The sequence below is a fragment of the Nanorana parkeri genome, unplaced genomic scaffold (genome assembly GCF_000935625.1).
Source record: "Nanorana parkeri isolate BGI_ZX_2015 unplaced genomic scaffold, ASM93562v1 scaffold661, whole genome shotgun sequence".
Lineage (NCBI taxonomy): Eukaryota > Metazoa > Chordata > Amphibia > Anura > Dicroglossidae > Nanorana > Nanorana parkeri.
This window is the reverse complement of record NW_017306929.1, coordinates 787,533-810,320: the sequence shown is the minus strand read 5'-3', so window position 1 is coordinate 810,320 and position 22,788 is coordinate 787,533. Positions and strand designations below refer to the sequence as shown.

The window sequence follows — 22,788 nt, the reverse complement described above, 5'->3', positions numbered from 1 at the left end:
ATAAAACCCAAATTCAGGGAATTGAATGCCTTCTCATCTTCTACTGACAAGAGGCAAAGAGGGAGTGAGCGGGATTACTGCTTCATTTAAAGTAGTGTATATCTGTAATTAGAAGTACATGTGAAATTTAAATTATTGACTGTTCGAAGGCACCATGGGGCCCTGCAGACCATTATTGCAAACTCTAAAATGCCTCCACAGCACCCCAAGTAGCTAAGGCAGTCCTATGCAAGTTTTGACATTGCAGAACATTGAGCATTTGAACATTTAATTCTATCCAACAATGAATTGTGGACATCTCTCAACTGGTTGCTGAGATACCAACATTGCAATGTGTGATGCAACGTCTCTTGGAAACCGGGGACCCAATAATGGGTTATCAGAGCCAAGCAGAGAATCTATCAAGTTTTTAAAAATGTTTGCAGGCACAGAATAGTGCCCTACACCATAAGGTTAGTTCTAATGCTATTATGAAATACAGGTTTGCTTAAAACTGGAGAACAACAGCTATACCATTTAAGACTTCCAATTTTCATCTAAACGAATGCATACTTTGCACAACAAGAATTATTGTATGCATTAACCTAGAACTACAAGAGGCACAATGAATAACTATATACCCTGCTTACTAATAGTTAGTATATCCTGTACAAGTCATTGTGTGTAATGAAACAAAAACCTCAAAGCCACCATCCCAACCAGGGAAAGCTATGATATATTAAAATCTATAAAGATTCACTGCAGTTTTTATACTTACAGTAAATAGCTGAAGCAAGTCAAGAACAGAAAAAGGCATACTTTGTTAATATTTAGTCCCAGTAAAACCACTTTTACTTTGAACATCCCGGAGAAAAGGTCAAAACAAGCCATGCACAAAACTGGTGGGAATTAAGCACGGCTAACTGCAACATTTTCCAAATTATTCAGTGTAAATTCACAATAAATAATTTAGGCTTAAAATAAAGGCCAACCACAACAAAAAGAGTACACCTGAATATACTTAAAGAGGAACTTTACCCATATCTTCAAAATAACCACAAAAGGCACCTTTAGAAAGGTTTAGTGTCAGCAATCTGTAAACAGATACTATAAATAGATACTTCTAGATAATGCCTGACTTTTTTTTCTATATCTTATTTTTCTTTTCTTCCCTAGGAATTCTGACAGTGGTCAGGATACTAGATCTCCCTTCCTAGAACTCTGGCACATGTGACTAGGACATGTGACCATGCACATCATCTCAGGGAAGGAAAATAGCTTTCCCTGAGATCTCATGAGATTACAGATGAGATTTCACAGCAATGGATTGCTGATGTAACCTTCCCAGGATGCAATACCTGGACCCGGAAGTGGAAAAAAATAAACTTTAAGTAAAATAAAAATATGTTTGTTTAGGTAATGAATGTAAGATGATTTCATATCAACATGCAGAGCTGTATGTGTGCTGATGTGATTTTTATAGTCAAAAGGTGTGTAATATTCAGAGCAGTTCCGATCAAAAGCCAGCCGTGTTGGTAAAATAAAAGTCTTTTTCTCACAATGCTCCAACAGAAATAGCTTGTCTTCAGCAAACAAAATACATGAACAAAACTTCTCTTCAATATAACGGAAGAATTCAGCTCACCGCCTGTATGCATACGTCCCTTCTCAGGGTTAGCGACCCAGCCTGCTCTTCGGAGGGTCAAACACAGACACTGGTGCCCAGCAATGTCTCAGTAGCAGCCAGTCCACAGCTCCATACTCAGCCATGTCCTGCTCCAAAACACACCTCACAGAGACTGCTGGCTAGCTTCCTGTGCACTTTGAACACTCCCAGCAGGTGGGTTAACCCTTACTAGGCTGTCAGAGTTGGAGGCTCTTTCCCACCCAATATCTCTCCGAGCCTCCGGATTCCGGGTCCCCTTTCAGGACTATCAATCCTGGGAAGACTACGTAGTAGTTTCCCTTCTAAGATCACCCCGGGAACCCCTCACCCTGCATTGGTGAAAACTTCTCACAAAACCCCTTTTTTTCATCCCCTTAAAAGGGATCACAACCTAAATAGCGGGGAAATATATTGTCTGTCCAGGACGAATACTTGACATCCTGTAGAGGAGGTAAAGTAAAAGGTCCACTTTAATTCATTGCATATTTCACTTATTACTGCAACCGCAGATATTGCAGTAATGTAAATATAGATACGTAAGCACTTACAGTATACTTGCTATTGTCTTATATTGTCATAGTTTTATTTTAAAAAATAAATAACCCACAACAAATGCATACTTTTTTTTTTAAGTCCAAGTTTGTTTTTCTTATTTCCTAAATTGTAATTTAATATAAACAGCCTATTATGCCCTACAAACAAATAATCAGGCTGGAAGAGGGAATGCCAGCACTCTCTCGGTCTCTACTTCATTGCATAGTACAGATATCTTACGTTTTTCAGACAAAGGGAGTGGAGGTGAAAATGTTGAGGGGGGCTTATAGACAGAGAGGACTTGCAATGTGATGTGACCAGTTCTAAATCTTATGTACAGACCAGGGACAGAAAAAGATACGGGAAGTTCCTTAAAAGGATACGCATTCAAGTTTTTGGAATGTTTGCATGTGTGGTAAGTCCGGCACCAGATTGTTACCAATCAGGATGTAGACAACGTAGGGCTGCAACTAACAATTATTTTCATAATCGATTAGTTGCCTGATAATTTTTTTCGATTATTCAGATAAAAAAATTAAATACCATCTTTTTTTAAAATAAAATACACACTTTGAATATTACAAATGTACAGTTTACTTCAGAATAAAACTGCATGCACATTTGTTTGCAATCGCACTGCACTGAAATGCACGGCATTGAGGTACCAGGGTGGGCAATCGCACTTTTAATTAGTTTCATGGATTTAAAATTAATCTGAATTAATAAGTTCAAGCCAATAATAAAATAATCAAACTTTTATTTAAAATGAGACACCAAAATTGGATAAAAAAATACAATTATATATAAGATAATACAAAAGCCTGGTCATCGGTTAGTCATGAATATTGGCCCGAGCATTATTGCTCCCACACACGGCGATACCTGAAATGTGTAGCACAATCAGCATTTGTATGTAGGTGCAACCAAATTTTGTTTCCATTAGTATGTCAGCATTCTCGGGGGCAGGGGACTTTACATTTTATTTTCTGGTATTTTTTATTTTACTTTATTTTTTTTAAACTCACATGTGATAACACATTGGCTTCTATGCGATAGCACATTGGAGATGACAGCTTCTCTTTCCACTTCAATAGCTTTAGCTGGGGAATGTAAATACAGCAGGCAGTGGCTGGGAGCAATGGGCAGCCTGCTATTGGCTATTTCAAATTGCAATCGCAGGCTGGTTATTGCATCCGTCCACTGTCTGCTATCAATCAGCAGAGGAGGAGCCTGAAGGAGAAAGTTCTGCTTCAGGTGCTCCTCTGCTGATTGACAGCAGGCAGTGGGCAGGTGCAATAGCCAGCCTGCTATTGAAATTTAAAATAGCCAATAGCAGGCTGGCTATTGCGCCCAGCCGCTGGATGGGAGACTTGTCGCCGACTTTCTACCACCGGTTACAAGTCTCCCATCCAGCAGAAGAGAGGGCACGGAGGGTGCATGAGGGAATGCAGAGTCACAGGCTGACAGTGGTCTCTCCTCCCTGCTCAGCGCCAGCTACCCCGATCTGTGTCCCCTCCGGTCCCCACTGCCTCAACCGATACAGGCGGGGAAGAGCAGGGGAGGGGGAGAGAGAGAGAGAGAGAGAGAGAGAGAGAGAGAGAGAGAGAGAGAGAGAAACAACTAAATGAAAATGAGAATGGTTGAGAACGATTCTCATTATGAATTATCATCGACAATGTCACAGCAAGCCCTATTTTTTGCGTTTGCAGTGGAACAGAGCACAGGCAAAGTTTTGCCACGCGTCCGATCACACTGCGGGCGGCGTGTAAGCGGTGCCATTGAATTCAATGCACCGCCACGCCCCAACCCAGAATGCAGGGGGAAGTTTTGTGAGGGATTGTGGTGCGTTCCAGCAGCTACCGGTCTAGAACGCACCACATTCGGTGTGAAGAAGCCCTAAAAGTTGGCATTGCAGAGCTCAGTGGAAACTCACCCACTAGCTGAATCCCAAGGGAATTCCAGATTCTGTTTATTATTATTACATAGTATTTATATAGCGCCAACAGTTTGCGCAGCGCTTTACAATATAAGGAAGACCTTACAGTTACAATACAATTCAAGACAAGATGGTAAGTGAGTTAGAATTGTAGGTGACACTGAAGGAGCGCGTAGATAAGTAGTATGAGAACCATGAGAGAGCAGAGTCTTGTAGGCCAAGCGAGTGGATTTTTTTGAGGAGCAGTGGGTGGTCAACAGTGTCAAAAGCAGCAGAGAGGTCTAATAGCAAGAGTAAGGAATAGTGGCCGTTTTTTTTAATGGTTATTAGGTCATTGGTGAGTTTTAGGAGGGCAGTTTCAGTGGAGTGTTTGGGGCGAAAGCCGGACTGAAAGGGGTCCAAAAGGTTGTTATTAGCGAGGTGGCAACTCAGGCGGTTGTAGATGAGGCGTTCTAGGAGTTTAGAGGTGAATGGGAGTAAGGAGATAGGTCTGAAATTATTGAGGTTGGTAGGGTCCAGTGAAGGTTTTTTGGGTATTGGGGTGACTAGTGCATGTTTGAGTGGGGTAGGAAAGATTCCAGTAGAGAGGGAAAGATTGAAAATGTGGGTGAGTCTAGGATAGAGCAAGAGGGTGACCGAAGTAGTTTTGAGGGAACAGGGTCCAGGGGGCAAGTGGTGAGGTGGGTGTCAGAGAGAAGCTTAGTAACCTCCTCTGTGGTGACAGGGTCAAAAGAGGACACATGCGTTCTTACAGTTCCTGATACGCAGAATGTGACTAGCAGATTCTTCATTCTCTGGAAAGCGTAAAACGGGGAGATGCAGACTGGTGGCCAGATCCACAACTCAGGTACAAAGATATTAGTTCTGCAGTGACAAACAGCTATCAATAGGTTGTTCAACCTCCTTGCACCCATAGAAAATGTCAGTTTTGGGTGGAATGACTGTTTAATATATCTTGATCACTGTAACGACTGTGTAATGAAACGGTTATTTACCATAACATTTACCCAAGTCGGCTTTAATGCAGATTACACATTTATTTATAACAGACACAGAAAAATAAGGTGAAAGAAAATCCACAAACACTACTCAACTGCTTTCTAATTATTGATTGATAATGGAAGACATCAATAGACTGCTTTTAATATGAATAGCTAACGGCATATGTATAAAAGCAGATGGACAAGATCTAATAAGACCTAAAGCTACTTGAAGTGTCTTTTTCTATTTTCCATAGTGTATGATGGTCAAGATACTCCACTGGATCTGCAGCAAGAGCTTTGAAAACATCAGTGGTTTTATATGTCAAGAATAAACACAGCTGGTGCTGGGAGATGAAAGACTAAGGATTGTGATGAAAGAGCATGGAGCTTTGACACTGAGGCAAACCTATGTAATGCACAGAATTTCCACTGTAAGCACTTCACTCCGACATCCTTCATTCATGACATGAATAGATCCTGTTTACATCACTTGCTGTGCCAAGCCAGCTAAACTGATCAGACTCGTACAAGCAGGCATTGCCACCAGCTACATGAGTTTGGTGCTAAGGTAACTAAAAAAATATTTTTGCTGAAGTTTTCAAATAAAGGCTGGTTTCACAGTAAATGATTTTATGCATGTGTTAAACAGTGGTCAAATGTTCAGAAATGCATATAGTGTAATGCCAGTTTAACAAAAATAGGCAAGTCTGTATGGTGTTTGTGTGCCTTAGTGAAAAGACAAATGGCGCTATGAAACATCCAGTGAATGTAGAAATGCTTACCTGCATACCTTTTATGTTGAATAAATTCATTTAGAAAAAAGAACTTCAGACTAGGTCTAAAAGCAATGAATGCATATGTTCAACATACCTGTTAATCATTACCCATGAAAAAAAATTCTATGCTGCACTGCACGTATGTAGTCACAAACTGCTAGAGGCACACATCTTCTGCATAAATGTAGGGCTGCAACCAATAGATTAATCGATTATGAGAATAGTTGTCAACTATTCTCATTATTGATTAGTTAGTTGCATCCCCTAGCTCTCTCCTCCATGCTGGCAGGAGGGCACCGCAAGCAATTGATGGGTGCAATAGCCTGCCTGCTTTTGGCTATTGCAATCTGAAATGGCCAATAACAGGCTGGCTATTGTACCACCCCACTACGAGCTGTATTTACATTCAGCTGCCGTCTGCGGAATCTTGCCACTGGACTGGCAGCTGTCTTGCGTTTGGGGTTGTAATTTTCGGTTTTGGCCTGACAAATTCTGCTGCGGGAGGTGCGTTGCAGTGCCATTCATTTCAATGGAGCCCCAAACGTGCCTTTCACCCACAGTGTGATCTCCCACACTGGAACGCATGGTACCACAATGCTGTACGTTCCAGTGCAGTGCCATTGTAATAAATTGTGCATGCAGTTTTATTCTGAAGTAAACTATGCAACACTGCATTTGTGTCATTTATTTTAAACTAAGGGTGGTATTTGATTTTTTTTTATCTGATTAATGGAAAATAATCATTAGTTGCAGTCCCACATAAATGTAACTAAGCCACATTCACCCCATCCAGTGTGATTTCTGATTCAGAAAACAGAAACCCACCTAAAAGGGATCCTTGAAGCCTCTTTGTTTCTGATTTGGTAGGACATTCTTTTAACATAGATAAACCTTTGCAGGTTCTGCCTGCTTCCTACAGTTTGCAAACTCTACTACTGATTATATGGCTGCTCATCTGAAATGGCTCCTGGGACTGAAAACACTGAATCATACAGGTTTGTGGAGCAGAAATCTGCTCAATATCAAGGGCAGCCATATTGTAAACAAAGCAACACTTGCAATGGTCTGTACTTGTCATGACAGCTCTCAATGTGGAAAGGAAAGAAAAAGCAGAGGTAAGAGATTAATTTTGCAAATCTGCTTGGTATAGATATATTAAAAAAAGGTAATGTGTTTTAAAACTAAACTCCAGGCAAACAGCCCAGAAAAATAGAGAATAAACATTTATGGAGAGCTGGGTCATCTGTCAAAGGATCTGTCAAATGATTACGTCTATTCATTCCTGAGATTTATAAAGCCCTGCAAAATAGAACAGCCTGCCCCAAGGCCTGTCTTTCTACAACTGCAGTTAAAGCGGACCTTTACCCATAGCTTCAAAATAACAACAAAGGCACCTTTAGAAATGTTTAGTGATGACAATCTACAAACACATACTTCTAGGTAATTGCAGGCTTTTTATTTTTTGCATACCTCGTTTCTCTTTTCTTCCCCATTCTTCTCACAGTGGCCATGTTTGCTAAGGGCAGGTTACTAGATCTCCTTTTACTTCCTGGAACTCTGGCACATGTTACTAGACATATGACTAGGACATGTGACCATGCACATCATCTCAGGGGAGGAAAATGCCTGTCCCTGAGATCTCAACATGAGATTTCCCAGCAATGCTCTGCTGATTTACGCTTCCCAGGATGCAACGCTAGGGGACAGACTTCATCTTTTGTGCCAAAGTGGACCAGGAAGTGCAAAAAAAGAAATTGTATTAAAATAAAAATATGTTTGTTTAGCTAATGAATGTAAGATGATTTCATATCAGCATTAAAAGCTCTATGCTGATGTGATTTTTAGTCAAAGAGGGTAAAGGTCCATTTTAAGTAATCCAACCAGGCCTTTTCCCCACCCTCATCCTGGGACTGGACAGTGAAGGAGCAGCAGCAGACTTATGAGCTGATCTCTCTGCATCATTGTCAGCACATGAGCATTGCAACACAATTGACTCCTTGTGTTTTTTCTCCCTCTGCTGTACAGGGGATTCCTAATACTGAGCAAAATTCAGGTACTTCCATTTAGGCTCTAAAATGTGGAATATAACATGGGTGCAAAAATGGAAAAAAGGGCCTCAGTCATGAAGGGGTTAAAGATACACAATGATTTGTAATGAACAAATCCATAACAGCTGCCTAGAGGTCAGATATAAAATGACAGCAATACTTTAAATAAAAGCTGTCAAAATAACTTAATAGCTTATTCTGTTTATTAAAACAGAAGAGTAATTACTCCTTTGCCCACTTACTTAAGAGGAGAAAACATAGGCACATTATCAAACATGAACAAACCTTTTTACACTTCCTAATTAAAAGGCTAATATGGAATTTCAAAAGTAGCAAATAACTAATTATCATGATTAGTGACCTGCTTGTTAAATAGAGACACAAAGAGTCAGGAAAAGGGAAAAAGCCTGGTTAGGCATGCTTAGCACAATTAGCCACAAAGCACAGCATGGCCATTAGGAATCCATTTTTGGGCTCATTGCTGGTAATTTCCGCCACTCCGTGCAACACTGGGCAAAGAAACCTAGGCATTCACGAGAGAAGCTGGCCTTTTAGAATTAAGTAGAGCACAGTGTTCCAATCAACGCAGCCTTTCACTTTATCAGTGGCAAGAGATGACAGATACAAACAAGATGCTGGAAGAAGGGAATGAATTCCAAGGAAGCTACATCCTTGGAAACCCTATAATTTGAGCCTGGAGGGTGCATTGCTACGCTCATCTGAATGCATGTCTACGCACGTGTAATGATGAAGAGAAACAAGCTATTTTACTTGAAAGGAGATCACTTCAGCGCTTAAATTAGAAACTGAAAATGTAGTTCAAGCAAATAAATATGAAAGGGGTACCATCTCCTAAAGCAGCTGTTCCAGGCAGTTTTCATAAACACTGCACCAATAAACTCCTTTGACGAGACATACAATAAAGTGACCAAGCAGGAGCACATTTCTATAGATGTTTTACAATTTGCTCATCAATGAAGAGTGAACTTTGTATGCAGCAGTGGGTGGTCATAACAGCTTACCATCAGGCCTTCATGTTAGATGAACAGTGCGAAGACCAAGGCCAAGTCTATGGGTGTAGGAGAAGCACAACTTAAGTCTGTCCTTTCTGGTTAGAAGATGGTGGAGGGTAGGGATGCTCTAAAGATGTCACAATCACTTATTTATGCAGGAAGCTTTTCAAAGACCACATAATAGACATTTTTGGACGTAAACCAATCTTTTTTCTTTTTAGTCACAATTCATTAAAACATTTGTATTCACTTTAGAGTTATCCAGTTTATATGTTTTAAGAGTTTTGTTAGGTGAACATTCTCAATTGTCAGTGTCTTATACAGTTCCATCTCAGCCACAGGAATGAAAACTAGGGATGCATGATGCCGAAACATATCGGCCGAAAGTGGTACTATGGGCAAAATGCTGAAAGTACAATTTTTTGGCCAAAAATGCGAGCATCCCTAGCGGCGTGGGAAGGAGACAGCTGTCAGCCATGTCACAGGAGGCTGAGCTCTCTCCTCCCCGCACCGCCTGTTCAGCCTCCTGTGACAGCGAGTCAGGATGGAGAACAGGTTACAAGCGCTGAGCTGATTGCTGAGTGTTTGTAGATAATCAACATAGTATGTTTTTGGTGTCCCCAATTATGAATGAACAGGAAGTGTTCTACATCACTTCCTGTTCATTCATGATTGTGGACACAGTAATTCATACTATAGCCAACAGTTTATGAATGGACAGGAGTACTCAGTATATAGGCATTTATTCATAACATGGGCTGTAGAAAAAGAGGACCTGTTTAGACCCCTAGTATTACTCAACGTCCACGACAGTTAAAAATAAAAATCAAATTTTTTTAAAAACGTTAGAAAGAAAACAAACTTCGGTTCAGGTTCGGCCTGACAAATTTTGTTTTAGTTTGAAAATACCATTTCGGTGCACCTCTAATGAAAACCTTACTTAACTTCACAAGGCAGGTGAGAATGCTCATGTATAACTGCAAAATAATGGCCAAGATATATACTCTAAAATCCAAAAATCAATACAGTAAAACGAACAGACCAAGATTCAAAAAGCATCACTGGCTGCTTTAACATACCATGCTAGGTAATTTGAGCAGAGGTACAGCAAATAAAAAGTAGCTAATGATTAGTGCACTACCACCAGGAAAGGAAGCAACTAGTATGCAAAAGTACAGGTCAAAAACTCTCATAATATAATGGCTAATTCTAACCAAGCACTAATACTGGCGATTCTCCATAAAAGACCAAGTGGGATGAAAATGCTGTAAACCTCAAACTTCATTCAAAAATCTGAAGATGCTGCACATTAGATAGAGTACATTCTTGTAAAAGGTGGTATGCACAGGCAAGCAGGCTCTACTGTATGCATGTATACAGGGCCGGATTTACTCTCTTTGCTGCCCCAAGGCCAGGTTCCCCCTACCTGCCAACCACCCCTCCACCCCCCATGGAGAATGGGAGATCTGAGGGCTGCATACAATGTCGCCAAGATCACTTGTACAAAACAAGCGGTGGCTTCCCTGCTGAACATATAGCTCTACTCGCCCAAAGCAGGGCTAAATGTAGAAACCAACCACCCGCCTGGGCATCGGGAGATATCAGTTCCACACCCCTGCTGCCCCTCGGCTGGGCCTTGGTGTGCCTTGTGGTAAATCCTGCACTGCATGTATCGGGTTATGTAAAACTTAAAGTAAAAAAACAAAAAACTTCTGTTTATGTTCCCCCTAGACAAAAATAAGCACTTAACCCTTGTATGGGCGCAAGATAAATCGGTGGGCAGCAACTGCAGGGTTGCTATGAGATACTGCAAAATGTTGCAACTGAGTCCAATGATACATAGTTGTAAATTTTTAGTAGGTTCTTCATACTATGGGCTCTGTTGCTATAATTAACATTATAGACTGCTGTGATATGTGAATTTTCCACTGCCGTTGCTCTACTTTCTGTGCTCAAGCTTCTTCAGTAACAGACAGCTAAGCTGGACAAGCCACATCTGAAGCTAAAGTTCACACACTTTTTACCTAGCTCACAGGAAACAATTTACAGTCCTAGACAACATCTGTTACCAGCAGCTAAAGGTTCATACAAAGCAAATGACACAGAACCTGTATGTATTCTGGTGTGTTCTAGGGAAGAAGCAGGCAAAGAGCTAGGATAGTTTATGAAAAGGGGCCATTGTACAGCCAAAACCACCTATGTGCACAATTCCAACCAACTTTTTGTTAACTCTTCACAAAACAAATGGGAATCTCCGAAATTGTAACATATTTGCTATATAAGCATGCATGACATACAGCAATGAGCAGGACAAGACATGCAGCAGGAGCATACCATGAATGACACATACCTTTTTGAACATCCTAGTTGAATCCTCACTTATCTGCATAAAGCGCATTATAACATTGTTTAGGTAGATATCACTTAGTGTTGCATGATCTTTGCTTTCTCTTCTCACTTGGTTCAGCAGTAGATACCAGCAATTAACAGGGGATAGCAGGTTCTGGTCTTTCCTGTAAAGTAATGGGCTGAAACCAAAAATGACTTTTTCAACCTTTTTATACATTTTTTACTTTTTTTTAAAATCTTTTATTTATACTTTACTATTAGGTGCTTTGGGGGGAAAAATAGACCCCTAACATTGCCTTTTAAATTATTTTCTGCAGCCCCAGCACTCACTGAACAGCATACATACAGAGGTATAGCACTTCCTGTTCATTCATAACTGGGGACACAGTAACTAAATACTATGTCCTCAGTTATTTACAAATACAGGGTGATCCGTACTGACCACTCGGTGTTTGCCCAGTACAGCGAAGGATTGGTTAATATTTAACAAATTTACTCATCCCAAAGCTCCGCCTCCTGACGGCTTCTCTTCTCCCACTTAGGCGCCAGCAGCTGAATCAGGCCTATGTCCCCTCCGATCCCTGCTGCCTCTGCTGACACAGGAAGGGGAGAGCAGAGGGGATTGGAGGGGACACAGACCAGAGATTGCAGCTGGTGCCCATCAGGGAGGAGAGAAGCTGGGGATGCACCGAATTTTCTGACGTTTTCAACACTTACAAGCTAATCCCAAATGTTCAAACCTCTTAAACTATTCTTGTATCGAGTAAGTGGAAATATTCTGGACAAAAATGATTTGATGCCACTTGCATTGGTGTCTAGGGCAAATTCATATTGATGAATGAAAACATACCTTCTCTAATTGATACAATTCAAATAAAACAGTAGAGGGAAAAAATGAAATAAGAATAAGCAGATACTCTCTGCTCCTACAATACTACCCATTGGTAACAATTTTTTTTTTTTATTCTTTATTTTGAATTTTCAGATAAGATAGACAATATGTACAAAAACACGTAAGACCGTCTATGCCGTAGTCCACTTATATACATCAACAGATACATTGAGCATGCGAGATTATCATGGTTCCGTGACCCTGTAGGGCATTGTGTGGGAGGATCGCCATTGTAACTGTGACTACGAATCAGCCTGTAATCTGGGGACCCCGGTGTGCGGCCAAATAACCGGTGTATAGTAAGTTAGAGTTTCGGTAACCCTGCTGGTCGAGTGTGGTATAGGGTCTCACATAGCCAATCGATCCATCTTTCAGATAGTGTGTGGAGTGGGCATAGTGGAGCATGGGTGGGGAGAGGGACTATAAGCCAGGAGGAGAAAATTAGTGTAGTAGCCCATGTGTGGGCTCAAGAGGAGAGGGAATTTTTTTAACAAGTACCTGGGACATGAATCATAACATTTCTAGGTTTAATGCCATGCCCTTGATTGCAATGGGGAGCAGAGCAAGCCCAACTAGTTGTCAGAGATCAGCAAGAATCCAAAGGGTGGGTCCAACCTGCCAGTGCCCAACCAAATCTGACTTAAGTTAGTATTACACCATCCAACTTTTTTTCCAATATTAACTCTCATCACACAGGGGAACATTCCCCATTCCTTGTTTTTAGTAAATCAGTGTGCCACACTTAAAAATGTATAGCTCCTTGCTGCGCTAAGCTCGAGATTGCTCCGTGCCGCTTCCGCTGAACTTTTGGGTAGGGAAGCATGCAGGCCATGCCAAATGCATTTATGTAGATATTGCTAAAAAAATATCACTTTAAAGTCACAAATATCTTTCTTCAAGGACTTACCTTAAATGATGCCTCTTGATCAGACCATCTTCTTCCTTCCACATGTACAGCTAATGTGGCAACGGCAGTGCGGTGTCTCACCGACTTCATCTTGCATACAGTGCTGTACTCCGTCCTCTGCTACTATTCTCAGTATGCACAGTGTACAGATTTACAGTACACTGTACAGTACATCTCCAACACTACTGTACTAATACAGTACTGTATGCAGTTCCTCACTTAACGACTAATTTGTTTAACGACCTAGTCATAGGAACACGACTCGGTCATTAAGTGAGGAATAGCTGTATTTCATAAAATCCTCCAGCGTTGGTGCCTGTCTCTGATCCACCGCAGAATCCTGTCTCTTCCTGTCCCACGGTGTCTGTCTGGAGTGCACGCTCACAGCTGCATGCATGGACCTACAGTGAGTCACTCCTCTTCTCCCCGCCGAAGATCTGTACTGCGCATGCGCCCGCTCCATCATGCTGCTCGGTTGCTCAAGAATCTTCACATGGGAGTGAGAGACAGAAGTAAAAATCTTTTTGGTAACTTATTTTTTTTATGTTTTTGCATATATCTACTGCTTGCTAGCAGTAGATATATGTAAACTAACCTAAACAAAAGAGTTTAATTATACTTTACACATTTTGAGTGTAATTTATACATTACACTCAAAAATCTAATTCTACCAATGCATCCCTCTATTTATTTTGTTTACTAATAGCAGACATGTCAGGTGTAAAATGCTGTGATTTTGAAATACTTACACTTCCAGAACATTCACTTCCTGCTTTGAAAGTGCAAATGACTTCAGTTTGCTAACGCAATGCACACTGGGATTGCCTTGTCATTAGCAGAGCATTGCTGGGAAATCTAATTTGGAAAGGCATTTTCCTCCCCTGAGATGATGTGCATGGCCACATGTCCCAGTCACATGTCTAGTAACATGTGCCATATTTTCTTGAAGTTAATGGAGATCTAGTAACCTGCCTTTAGTAAACATGGCCACTGTCAGAAGACTGGGGAAGAAAAGAGAAAGAAGGTAGGTAAACAATACAAAGCCTGCAATTATCTAGAAGTATGTGTATATAGATTGTCATTAATAAATATTTCTAAAATGTGTGTTTGTTGTTACTTTAAAGATATGGGTAAAGGTCTGCTTTAAGCTAATAAAAATGTATTCACAAAAGGGTGAAGGGTTTGGAGAAGGCTGGAGAGGTGAACAATTTAGGACAAAATAGCTGATTTGGGAAAAATTCTCCAATTCAGCTCACTTTCTGGTTCAGCTATGTTGTCCTAGATTGTTCACTTCTCCTGCCTGCTCCAAACTCTTCACCCTTATGTGAATAACCATCTTGGTCTTCCGAATGATGTAACAGCACAGACGTCTACCAAATCAAACAAAAAAAAAAAGCAGCTTCTGAAATGACATTTACCTATGGCTGACTTCATGGCTAAATACACAAGATCTACCTCCTTCATTGCATTAGCAGCCACAAAAGATATTATAAAACATTACCTTCCAAAAGCCTAAACGGCATGTTTTATAAATGTAGTTCGCCAAAGAGTTTTCTCCCAACTCATCTAGTACAAGGTTACTTTCTTTCCTTCTAAAAATAATCACCCTATTTGCCACTGATTATTTTAGGCACCCTCCCGCAAATTAGAAACACATTAAAATGATTAAAAGATTAACTGAATATGCATTTAACAACGGGTCAAGTGAAAGTTGCAAGCTACTGTCACCAAAGCAAGTATTTGCAGCAATTACCTAAAATGACACTTTCCAGGATAAGAAAGACTTTTTCCTCCTATCTTTACAGGCTGTGCTTCACTTATTAGTCACATTCTGAAAGCTAAGCCAACCATGTTCTGAAGCCTAGTGTGATATTTTCAGAAATGCAATTTCTTGAGTACAGGAAAAAGAAACAGATTTTCATTACAGACAGTTAATATCACTCGCTGATGGCGTGAAAAAAAAAAAGTCCAAGAATTCGTCATGAGAAAAAAAACAGACCTAACTTGTAGCGGAAATGAGAAATGTTACACGCAGCTCAGTGCCAGCTTTCTCACTCCAATATTGCCAACATATTGCCTGTAATTTTTATGTTCATTAAACAGAAATAAACACTGTACAATAAGCCGTCCAACAATAACTATGAATGCAATATGGCCATCAAAGAAAACTAACATTAGAATGGGCCATACCGGTGTTCCATTATTACCTATACCGCTTACTGGAAAAAAATTATTTCCATAACCCTAGTAAACCCTTCCAGTAAGGATAATCTATGATACCTGCAATTTTAACATGGGACAGAATTTCACACACAGGTCCCCGTCTATTAAAGCATTGACAATCTTTCTTGTTTGATGGGCACTTGCTTCCAAATGCATGAATGAAGTGCCTCTGCATTGGGGACTATCTGAACCCCTTTGATGATGTGGTCCTGCCCATATTTTCTACACTGGTTGGCTAACCAGTTTATACCTCAACACATACCAACTAAAGTGACACTAAACTCAGAAATTCAATTATAAAAAAGCATTTAAGTACCTTATCTATTAAGAAAAATTTAGCTTATTTGTGTATCACTCAGCTGTAGGCCCTTGAGGGCTGCGGCACACCTATGTGATTTATTGCGTGGATCAAGCGATATTGTGCAAAACACAGATTCACATTGAAGTCAATGGAGGCTTTTCACACCTTTGCGTTGAGTTGCACGGACTAAATCACCCGTCGCACAAAAAGGTGCAGGAGCTATTTTCGGCCGGTTGTCGCACGGTTTTGGTTCCATAGATATCTCTATGCATTGAAAATCGTGTGGTTTTCACAGCAAAATCACGCAAAAAAAACCCCAAAACTAGTGCAACAAAACACGCGAAAGCAGCTCAAGTGCCTAGGTGTGAACCTGGCCTAAATCTTTGGATTGGCGAGGACACTGTCCTTCCCTCTGGAGGGTGGCTACATTTGTTCCCCATGGCCAATGTTTGTTTTGTAAAATAGCCAGAACTCCAAGCTCACTCCTGTGATGGACTACAACTGAACTTGAGATTGTAGTCCATCACGGGAGCAAGCTACTTTACAACATTTTTGTTAATAGTTAGGGTGCTTGAATGCATTTTAACATTTAACTCCTGATTGCAACTTTAAAGCAACAACAGAGCTTCTAAAACTAACTGTATTTAAGTTAGCATTATAAACATTTTAAAATCAATACTAAAAAGACAGTATCCGTGATTTTACATGTCCCACAATATTCCTATAACATTCATGGAATCTGTATTTTTAAAGTATATCTAAAGCAAAAACATTTCTGTTACTTTTGGATAGAGTGAGGAATATTTAAAACTCCTGTCAGGTGTTTTTTCCCTTTGGGGAGATTTCCATTTACTTCCTCTCCTGTAGACAAAAAAGGAAGTCTGAAGAAATCTCTCCAAAATGAGGGAAATCCTCTCCGTTGTCATTAATAGGGGTGTTCCCAATGGAAGATTTTACCTCTAGACTCATTCTGGTGACAACTGCAAGTTTTTGATTTTCCATCACTTTCTGTTCTGGTTACAGTGGCCAGCAGGACAAATACAAGAGTGAACATTACCAGCGGGAAAAAGACGGGTTCTAATTCTTCCCCACTCTATCGGTGCTGGCAGAGTGGTGAGAGCAAGGGTGAAGCTTTGTTGGGGCGATAAGACCATGAAAGGGGTGCTGTGCTTGCAGAGTAGTGGCGGTGAGGAGCTCTGGTGGGGTGATAAGATCAGGAGGGACGTGCTGTGCATGGGGGGTGGGGGGTGTACATTTATCAAATTCCTGACAGCCCTTTTTCCTATGCTGCCTAGCTCATGCCCTGCTTCTCCTCCCTCAGTACAGAAGCAGCTGGCGGCACTTGCAGCGTGGTGAGAGCAGAGGAATTGCAAGTTAAAGGGACTCTGTCATGAGAAACTTATAGTGACTGACTTGGCTGGCCTCCCTAAAATGCTAAATATCTGGCTATATCTACTGTTATTTTTAAAGTGACACTAAACTCCGGAGTTAAATCTTAAAAATGCATTCAAAAACCTTAACTATGAACAAAAATGTAGCTTATTTGTGTATCACTTGACTGTAGATCCTCAAACTACCTCTGAATTGTTGCCATCACTGTCCTTCCTTCTGGAGGGTGGCTACTTTTGTTCTCCACAGTCCCTGTGTGTGTTGTAAAGTAGTCACTGCTCTGAACTCACTCTCGTGATGGACTACAATCTCATGTTTAGTTTACTGATTTGTATAGAGATTGTAGTCCATCACGAGAGTGAGTTTGGAGCGGTGGCTACTTTACAACACACAGGGTCAATGGGAAACAAAAGTAGCCACCCTCCAGAAGGAAGGACAGTGTCGGCACCAATTCAGAGATGATTTGAGGATCTACAGCCCAGTGATACACAAATAAGATTGAACTTCTGAGTTTAGTGTGACTTTAAGTCAAAGACTCTAGAATAAGTTTGCTGAACATAATTGTCTTAATTCCTTATCTCTATACTTGTTTTGAGCCAGCAATTTAAACACTACTGAAGCCAAAGCATCAGTAGTGTTTAATATCAAAAGAAGAGTTCCAGTTTTTCATCCATAGTTACATAGTATTTGAGGTTGAATAAAGACATTAGTCCATCAAGTCCAACCTATTAGGATCTCATTCTAGGAGTACCCGTACCCCTGTATATTACGGTCCCTTAAGAAATCGTCCAAAAGTTTCTTGAACAATTCCACATTATTTGCTGAAATCACCGCCTGTGGCAGTGAGTTCCAGACCCTAACTGATCTTACTGTGAAGAACCCCCTTCGCCCCTTGTGCTGGAATTTTTTTTCCATCAATTTTAGGTGGTGGCCTCTAGTTTTTGTAACGGAGTTAATTTTAAACAGTTTATCGCTAATGTTGCTACCACCATTAAACATTTTGTACATGGAAATCATATCCCCCCTTAATCTCCTCACCTCTAATGTGAACATGTTTAAATTTAGTAGCCTCGTCTCGTAGCTCTGGTCCTCCATACCCCTAATTAGTTTGGTTGCCCTTCGCTGGACTTTTTCCAACTCAAGGACATCTTTTCTTAGTACTGGTGACCAGAACTGGACCGCGTACTCCAGATGAGGTCGAACCAATGATCTATAAAGTGGCAAAATTATAGACTTGTCCCTGCAATACATCCCCTTTTTAATACAGGACAAGACCCTGCTAGCTTTGTTTACAGCAGCCTGGCACTGCAAACTACCTTTCAGTTTGTGGTCTACAATGACCCCCAAATCCTTCTCCATTTCTGACTTCCCCAGCGGCATACCCATAATTGTATAACCCATTTGTTTATTTTTAATTCCAAAGTGCATTACTTTGCATTTATCGACATTATTTTATGACCGATTCCCTTTACAAAAGCAATCCAAAACATTGAGTAATAAATTAAAATGAGGTCAAATGTAATTTTATTAGATCAAATGGTTTTGAAGTACCTAATCGTGTACATTATTCTGTATCAGTGTATATGAATTCTAAGTAAATACAGCACATTATATTCAAGTTATATAAACAGAGCAATCAGCATTTTGTTCCCAACACAAATTACAGTAATACTAATACATGTGGCTTTCAGAAGGAAAGGAAACAAGACGCTGAGAGACTAAAGAGATGCCCTGATACCTCTGCTATATTTCACAGATGGAGACCTCCATCTGCTTTCCCCTGGGACAGCACATGGCCTGAAGTGCTCAGACCTAAGCACTTCCTGGTTTACACTAAAAAATTCTGGTGTAGGAAGAGACCAGAGCGCCTATTTTCTCTCACTCTGCTAATATGGCAGGAAGTCTACTGGTTGCCAAATCACATCCAGAAGCTACTGCCAGTGTTTGGGTGTTGCATTGGGCATGGGCTCAGGGTTACTGAAACAACTGTGTGATTGCACTTACAAAAGAGAAGAATGTAAATTTAAGGTTGCAGGCCTGCTTAAAGAAATATTGTTCCAAAAATAAACCTGCTGTGTAAAACAAGCAAATTAAACAACTGAATCAAGTGACAGAAGCAGCTATTTAAAACATCTTATACCAATCAGCAAAAAAATACATAAAAACTAAACAGTGCACAAAAAACCTTAGCATGCCAAGTTAGTAAAAAAGCACATTTACACAAAAAAAAAAAAACTATCCAAATGTGAAAATACAAAATGTTTCCATGATGTTTATGTTCTTTGTTGTCACCAGTGCATATAATACAACTCCTTAAAAGCGATGCTATCAACTTGGTGCTGCGCCCAGAGCTCAACACTCCACCACCTTCTGGAAAGCAACTCACAAAAAATAGACCTTTCATTACAAATGGTCAAAAGCACTAGTGGTATGAATTTAGTGAAGTACAGTTTAGTTTTGATGTATATTTCCGCTTGAAGAAATGCTGTTCTTTCATAATTGATGTCTTTTGTACTGATTAATGAACCCTTCACACCTTAGATATATTCTCAGGTAACACACATACTTTTGATTTGAAGTGCCACCACAACAGTGCTACATTCACTGACAAGGAATGAATGGTGATATAACCTGTAGAAAAAAAATCTAATGCTACAGAAATGCAGCAGCTGCCAACAAGTGTATACAGTATGCTGGTTCCAGGGCAGTGAAAAAATTAATTCTCCTCCACTGTTGGTGACACAACCTAAGCAAAACCAGTATGCAGCTACTCTCACAGGTGTCGCCTGCAATTTACTTTCTCCATATTGTGAAAACTGGAATCAACCTACAATGAGTGCACTATGCATTTTTCCATACGACAAAACCCGTATAACCTTTAAGCTCTTGACCAGTATAAATTCTGTTCATTCCCTCCATAGAAATGCATTTTGTTATTCCAAGAGCTATGTAAAACACAGCAGCTAAACTTCACCTTTCATCAGAACACTGAAAGCAATGACAAGTGATTGCTGATTGGTTGTTACAGGTTACTGCGCTTTTCACATTTCTCTTTGCTACATAAAATGAAGACCTGCAGTCCTTCTTACCCATCAATCATAAATCAGTACAGCCGAGACAAAACACAAACAGAGGTTTCATGCTGCAAACAGGGCAATGTGATTTTTAAGGAAGAACAAACATTTTTTTCTGCTAAGTCTATTTATGAAAGAAATACAGGACAGCAGTGTCAAGAATGGTCCCCATCACAGCTTTTCAGACAGGTATGAGACAGGAATCAGAGCAATTCAAGCATTAATTCAGCTGTTGTTTCTCCAAGGATGTATAGTATTTACAAATGCAAGCCATACTTTGGTCAACAGCTGGCCACTGACAATCTGTTGACAAGTACAAAGCCTTGAGCGCTTTGAATAGCTTGTTCAGATCTCATTATCTCTGCACCCTAGAGCTGTTTAGCAGAATATGCTGATTCACTCAGAAGGACCTCAGCTCTGCTTGGAAACCCGTACATGTCAAAACAGCTGCAGAGTTGGGCTAGGTTTTGAATCCACAGGACCTTACACCAATATCACAGCAGAAGCTTACTTCGAAATTTGATCATCAGGATTCATTTGGCTTCTTGCTTATTTTATCTGCATTAATAAAGCATTTAACACCAAAATAAAACTGAGATCTGACATAAATCTAGACATAACTAGACTTACTAGTTACTTGATTATGTAGCTTGATAAACTGTAATCTGCAAACATTACATGTTCTTACAATATGCTATACAGCTATGTGCCTGTATTCCTTTATTGTGAGACTGGCCTAAACCATCAATGCACCATATACCAACTACAGTACACCATATGCCAATTAGAATTAAAAGGGAATTACAGTTTAGGCTGTGCCATTTCCAAAAATTTCACAAAATGAATGATGACACCTGTGCCATAGTCCGTGCTAGTGTTACCTCTGTGTTTTCCTCATGCAAACTAAAGATGATTTAAACCCCAAGGCTTCATTCACATGGGACGTGTTGCCTTGTACAACACACACACACAGGAATCCACCATGTATATGTCCAAGGCTTAAATGCTTGATTTTGTCTAGAGAAATATTTAAAAGCAGTTTTACTCCCCTTATTCCCCCGTACCTCTGGCAGCTAGTGATCTCCTCTCCGATGCTCCGGATTGAAGACAAGCCCTCTGTATTCTCACTTACAACGCAGAACTGCAGGTGCTGTATTGTACATGATGACACGAGAAGGCAAAGGGAATGGGCTTCAGTGGACTGGTCGCATGGGAAAAGGTAAGTAAAACTGCTTTTAAACCAACCCCTTTACAAAATCGTACATTTATCCCATGCAAAGCAATTGGAGTCTAACTTCCAGGAAAACTCTTGATTTTACCCAAAGTTCAGTCCACCTTCTGCAAAAATGTAATAAGTGCACCTACAATAATAAAAGTAAATAAAAAAAATTAAATGTGAAAATGTTTGCTTTGAAGCCTGCAAATCACTGCAATGCACAGGCTTCTGCAATGTTTACATCCCATCCCTAGATCTGTATAGAGGTATGGATCTCTGGTTTTGGGGATGAAGGAAGTAAATAATGGACTAAAGTGAGGCAACGTCACCGCACTTGTGTGGCATTTAATTTCCCGGGAGAACAACATACTTATCTGTGAATCAATCTAAGGCATACTAAGCCTTTAAAGAAAAAATACAGGAATTGTAAAAACTTTCTCTACCTACCCCCGCACTACAAGGTTTACATGCTAGTGCAAGCCACTAGACCATTTCTTGCAGCCTCTTCTCCCCTGGGTTCACTGACTTGCATTAGACATGAGGATGCTGAGGGACATTCCAGAGCCAAACGCTGAGGGGAAGAGAGGCCAGTGTAAACCGATGCAAGCCCGAGTATGAATTGAGTATATCTTCTTTATTCCATCCCCTAGAGAAAAACAAGCACTTAACACGTGCAGTGTGAGGGTATCCCCACTGCAAGGGAAAGTTTTGATATGTGCAGAGTTCTTCTTTCAAGATTATATGAGGACTACTTTATGTACTGCTGATCACATGCATTTTGTCTGCAGTTTACCACTCTCTTACCTGCATCAAAAATGCAGGTGATGGCACCAATAACATGAGCGTTACAACAGGACTGTACCGCTATGATGCAATGACCTATTCAACCAAACTGGACATCAGAAGCCTGCATGTCCAGATACAGATGAAGGCAACGGAGAAAATACACAAGAAATTCTTACTTGTACTGTTGATGATCCTTTGTGCTCCTGGTTTTGGCCATAAACCTCTCAGCAAGTTTTTCCAGATTACGGGAATACTCAGTCTCAATTTCTGATTTCTTTCGGAAGAAGTCCTGTAAATCCTGGAGAAGCTGAACTCTCATCTCTGTCTGTTGCTCCAAGCATTTCTGTTGTTCTACCAGCTGAGCTCTAATCTCTGCAAAGAGACACAAACAAATATGAAGTCTTAAACAACAAGCTTATATCATATCACTGCAGAAAAAAAAGGAGTGTTGGTAGCATTATTAATATAATGACATATTTAAAGCCTATGCTCAAGCAATTTGGAGAGCTCTTAGGGCTAATTTTGCCCAACTGTCTCTGACAATCCCTTAAACAATTTTTCACCTTGGTTCCCTCTACTCTACCTTATCTGTGAATCAATCTCACATCTCTTATGAGAGTCATTTACCTATTTTTACTGTTTACTAACTTCCTGCAAAAAAAAAAAATTACATCTCATGGCTTGGACAAATACAAACATAAACCAGGAGACATCTT

General features: G+C 40.3%; 1 protein-coding gene across 4 annotated transcripts in view; it reads right to left on the bottom strand.

Annotated features, from left to right (window-relative positions):
- The window catches only part of SRGAP1 (SLIT-ROBO Rho GTPase activating protein 1), a 151,286-nt gene that overhangs the window by 62,413 nt on the left and 66,085 nt on the right, over positions 1-22,788 (bottom strand). For all 4 annotated transcript variants that reach the window (XM_018563401.1, XM_018563402.1, XM_018563403.1 and 1 more), the window contains exons 2-3: positions 22,249-22,444; positions 11,286-11,448 (exon numbers count right to left, since the gene is read on the bottom strand). In XM_018563401.1, coding sequence (XP_018418903.1) covers positions 11,286-11,448; positions 22,249-22,444 — 359 coding nt within the window. The remainder of the gene's footprint in view (positions 1-11,285; positions 11,449-22,248; positions 22,445-22,788) is intronic.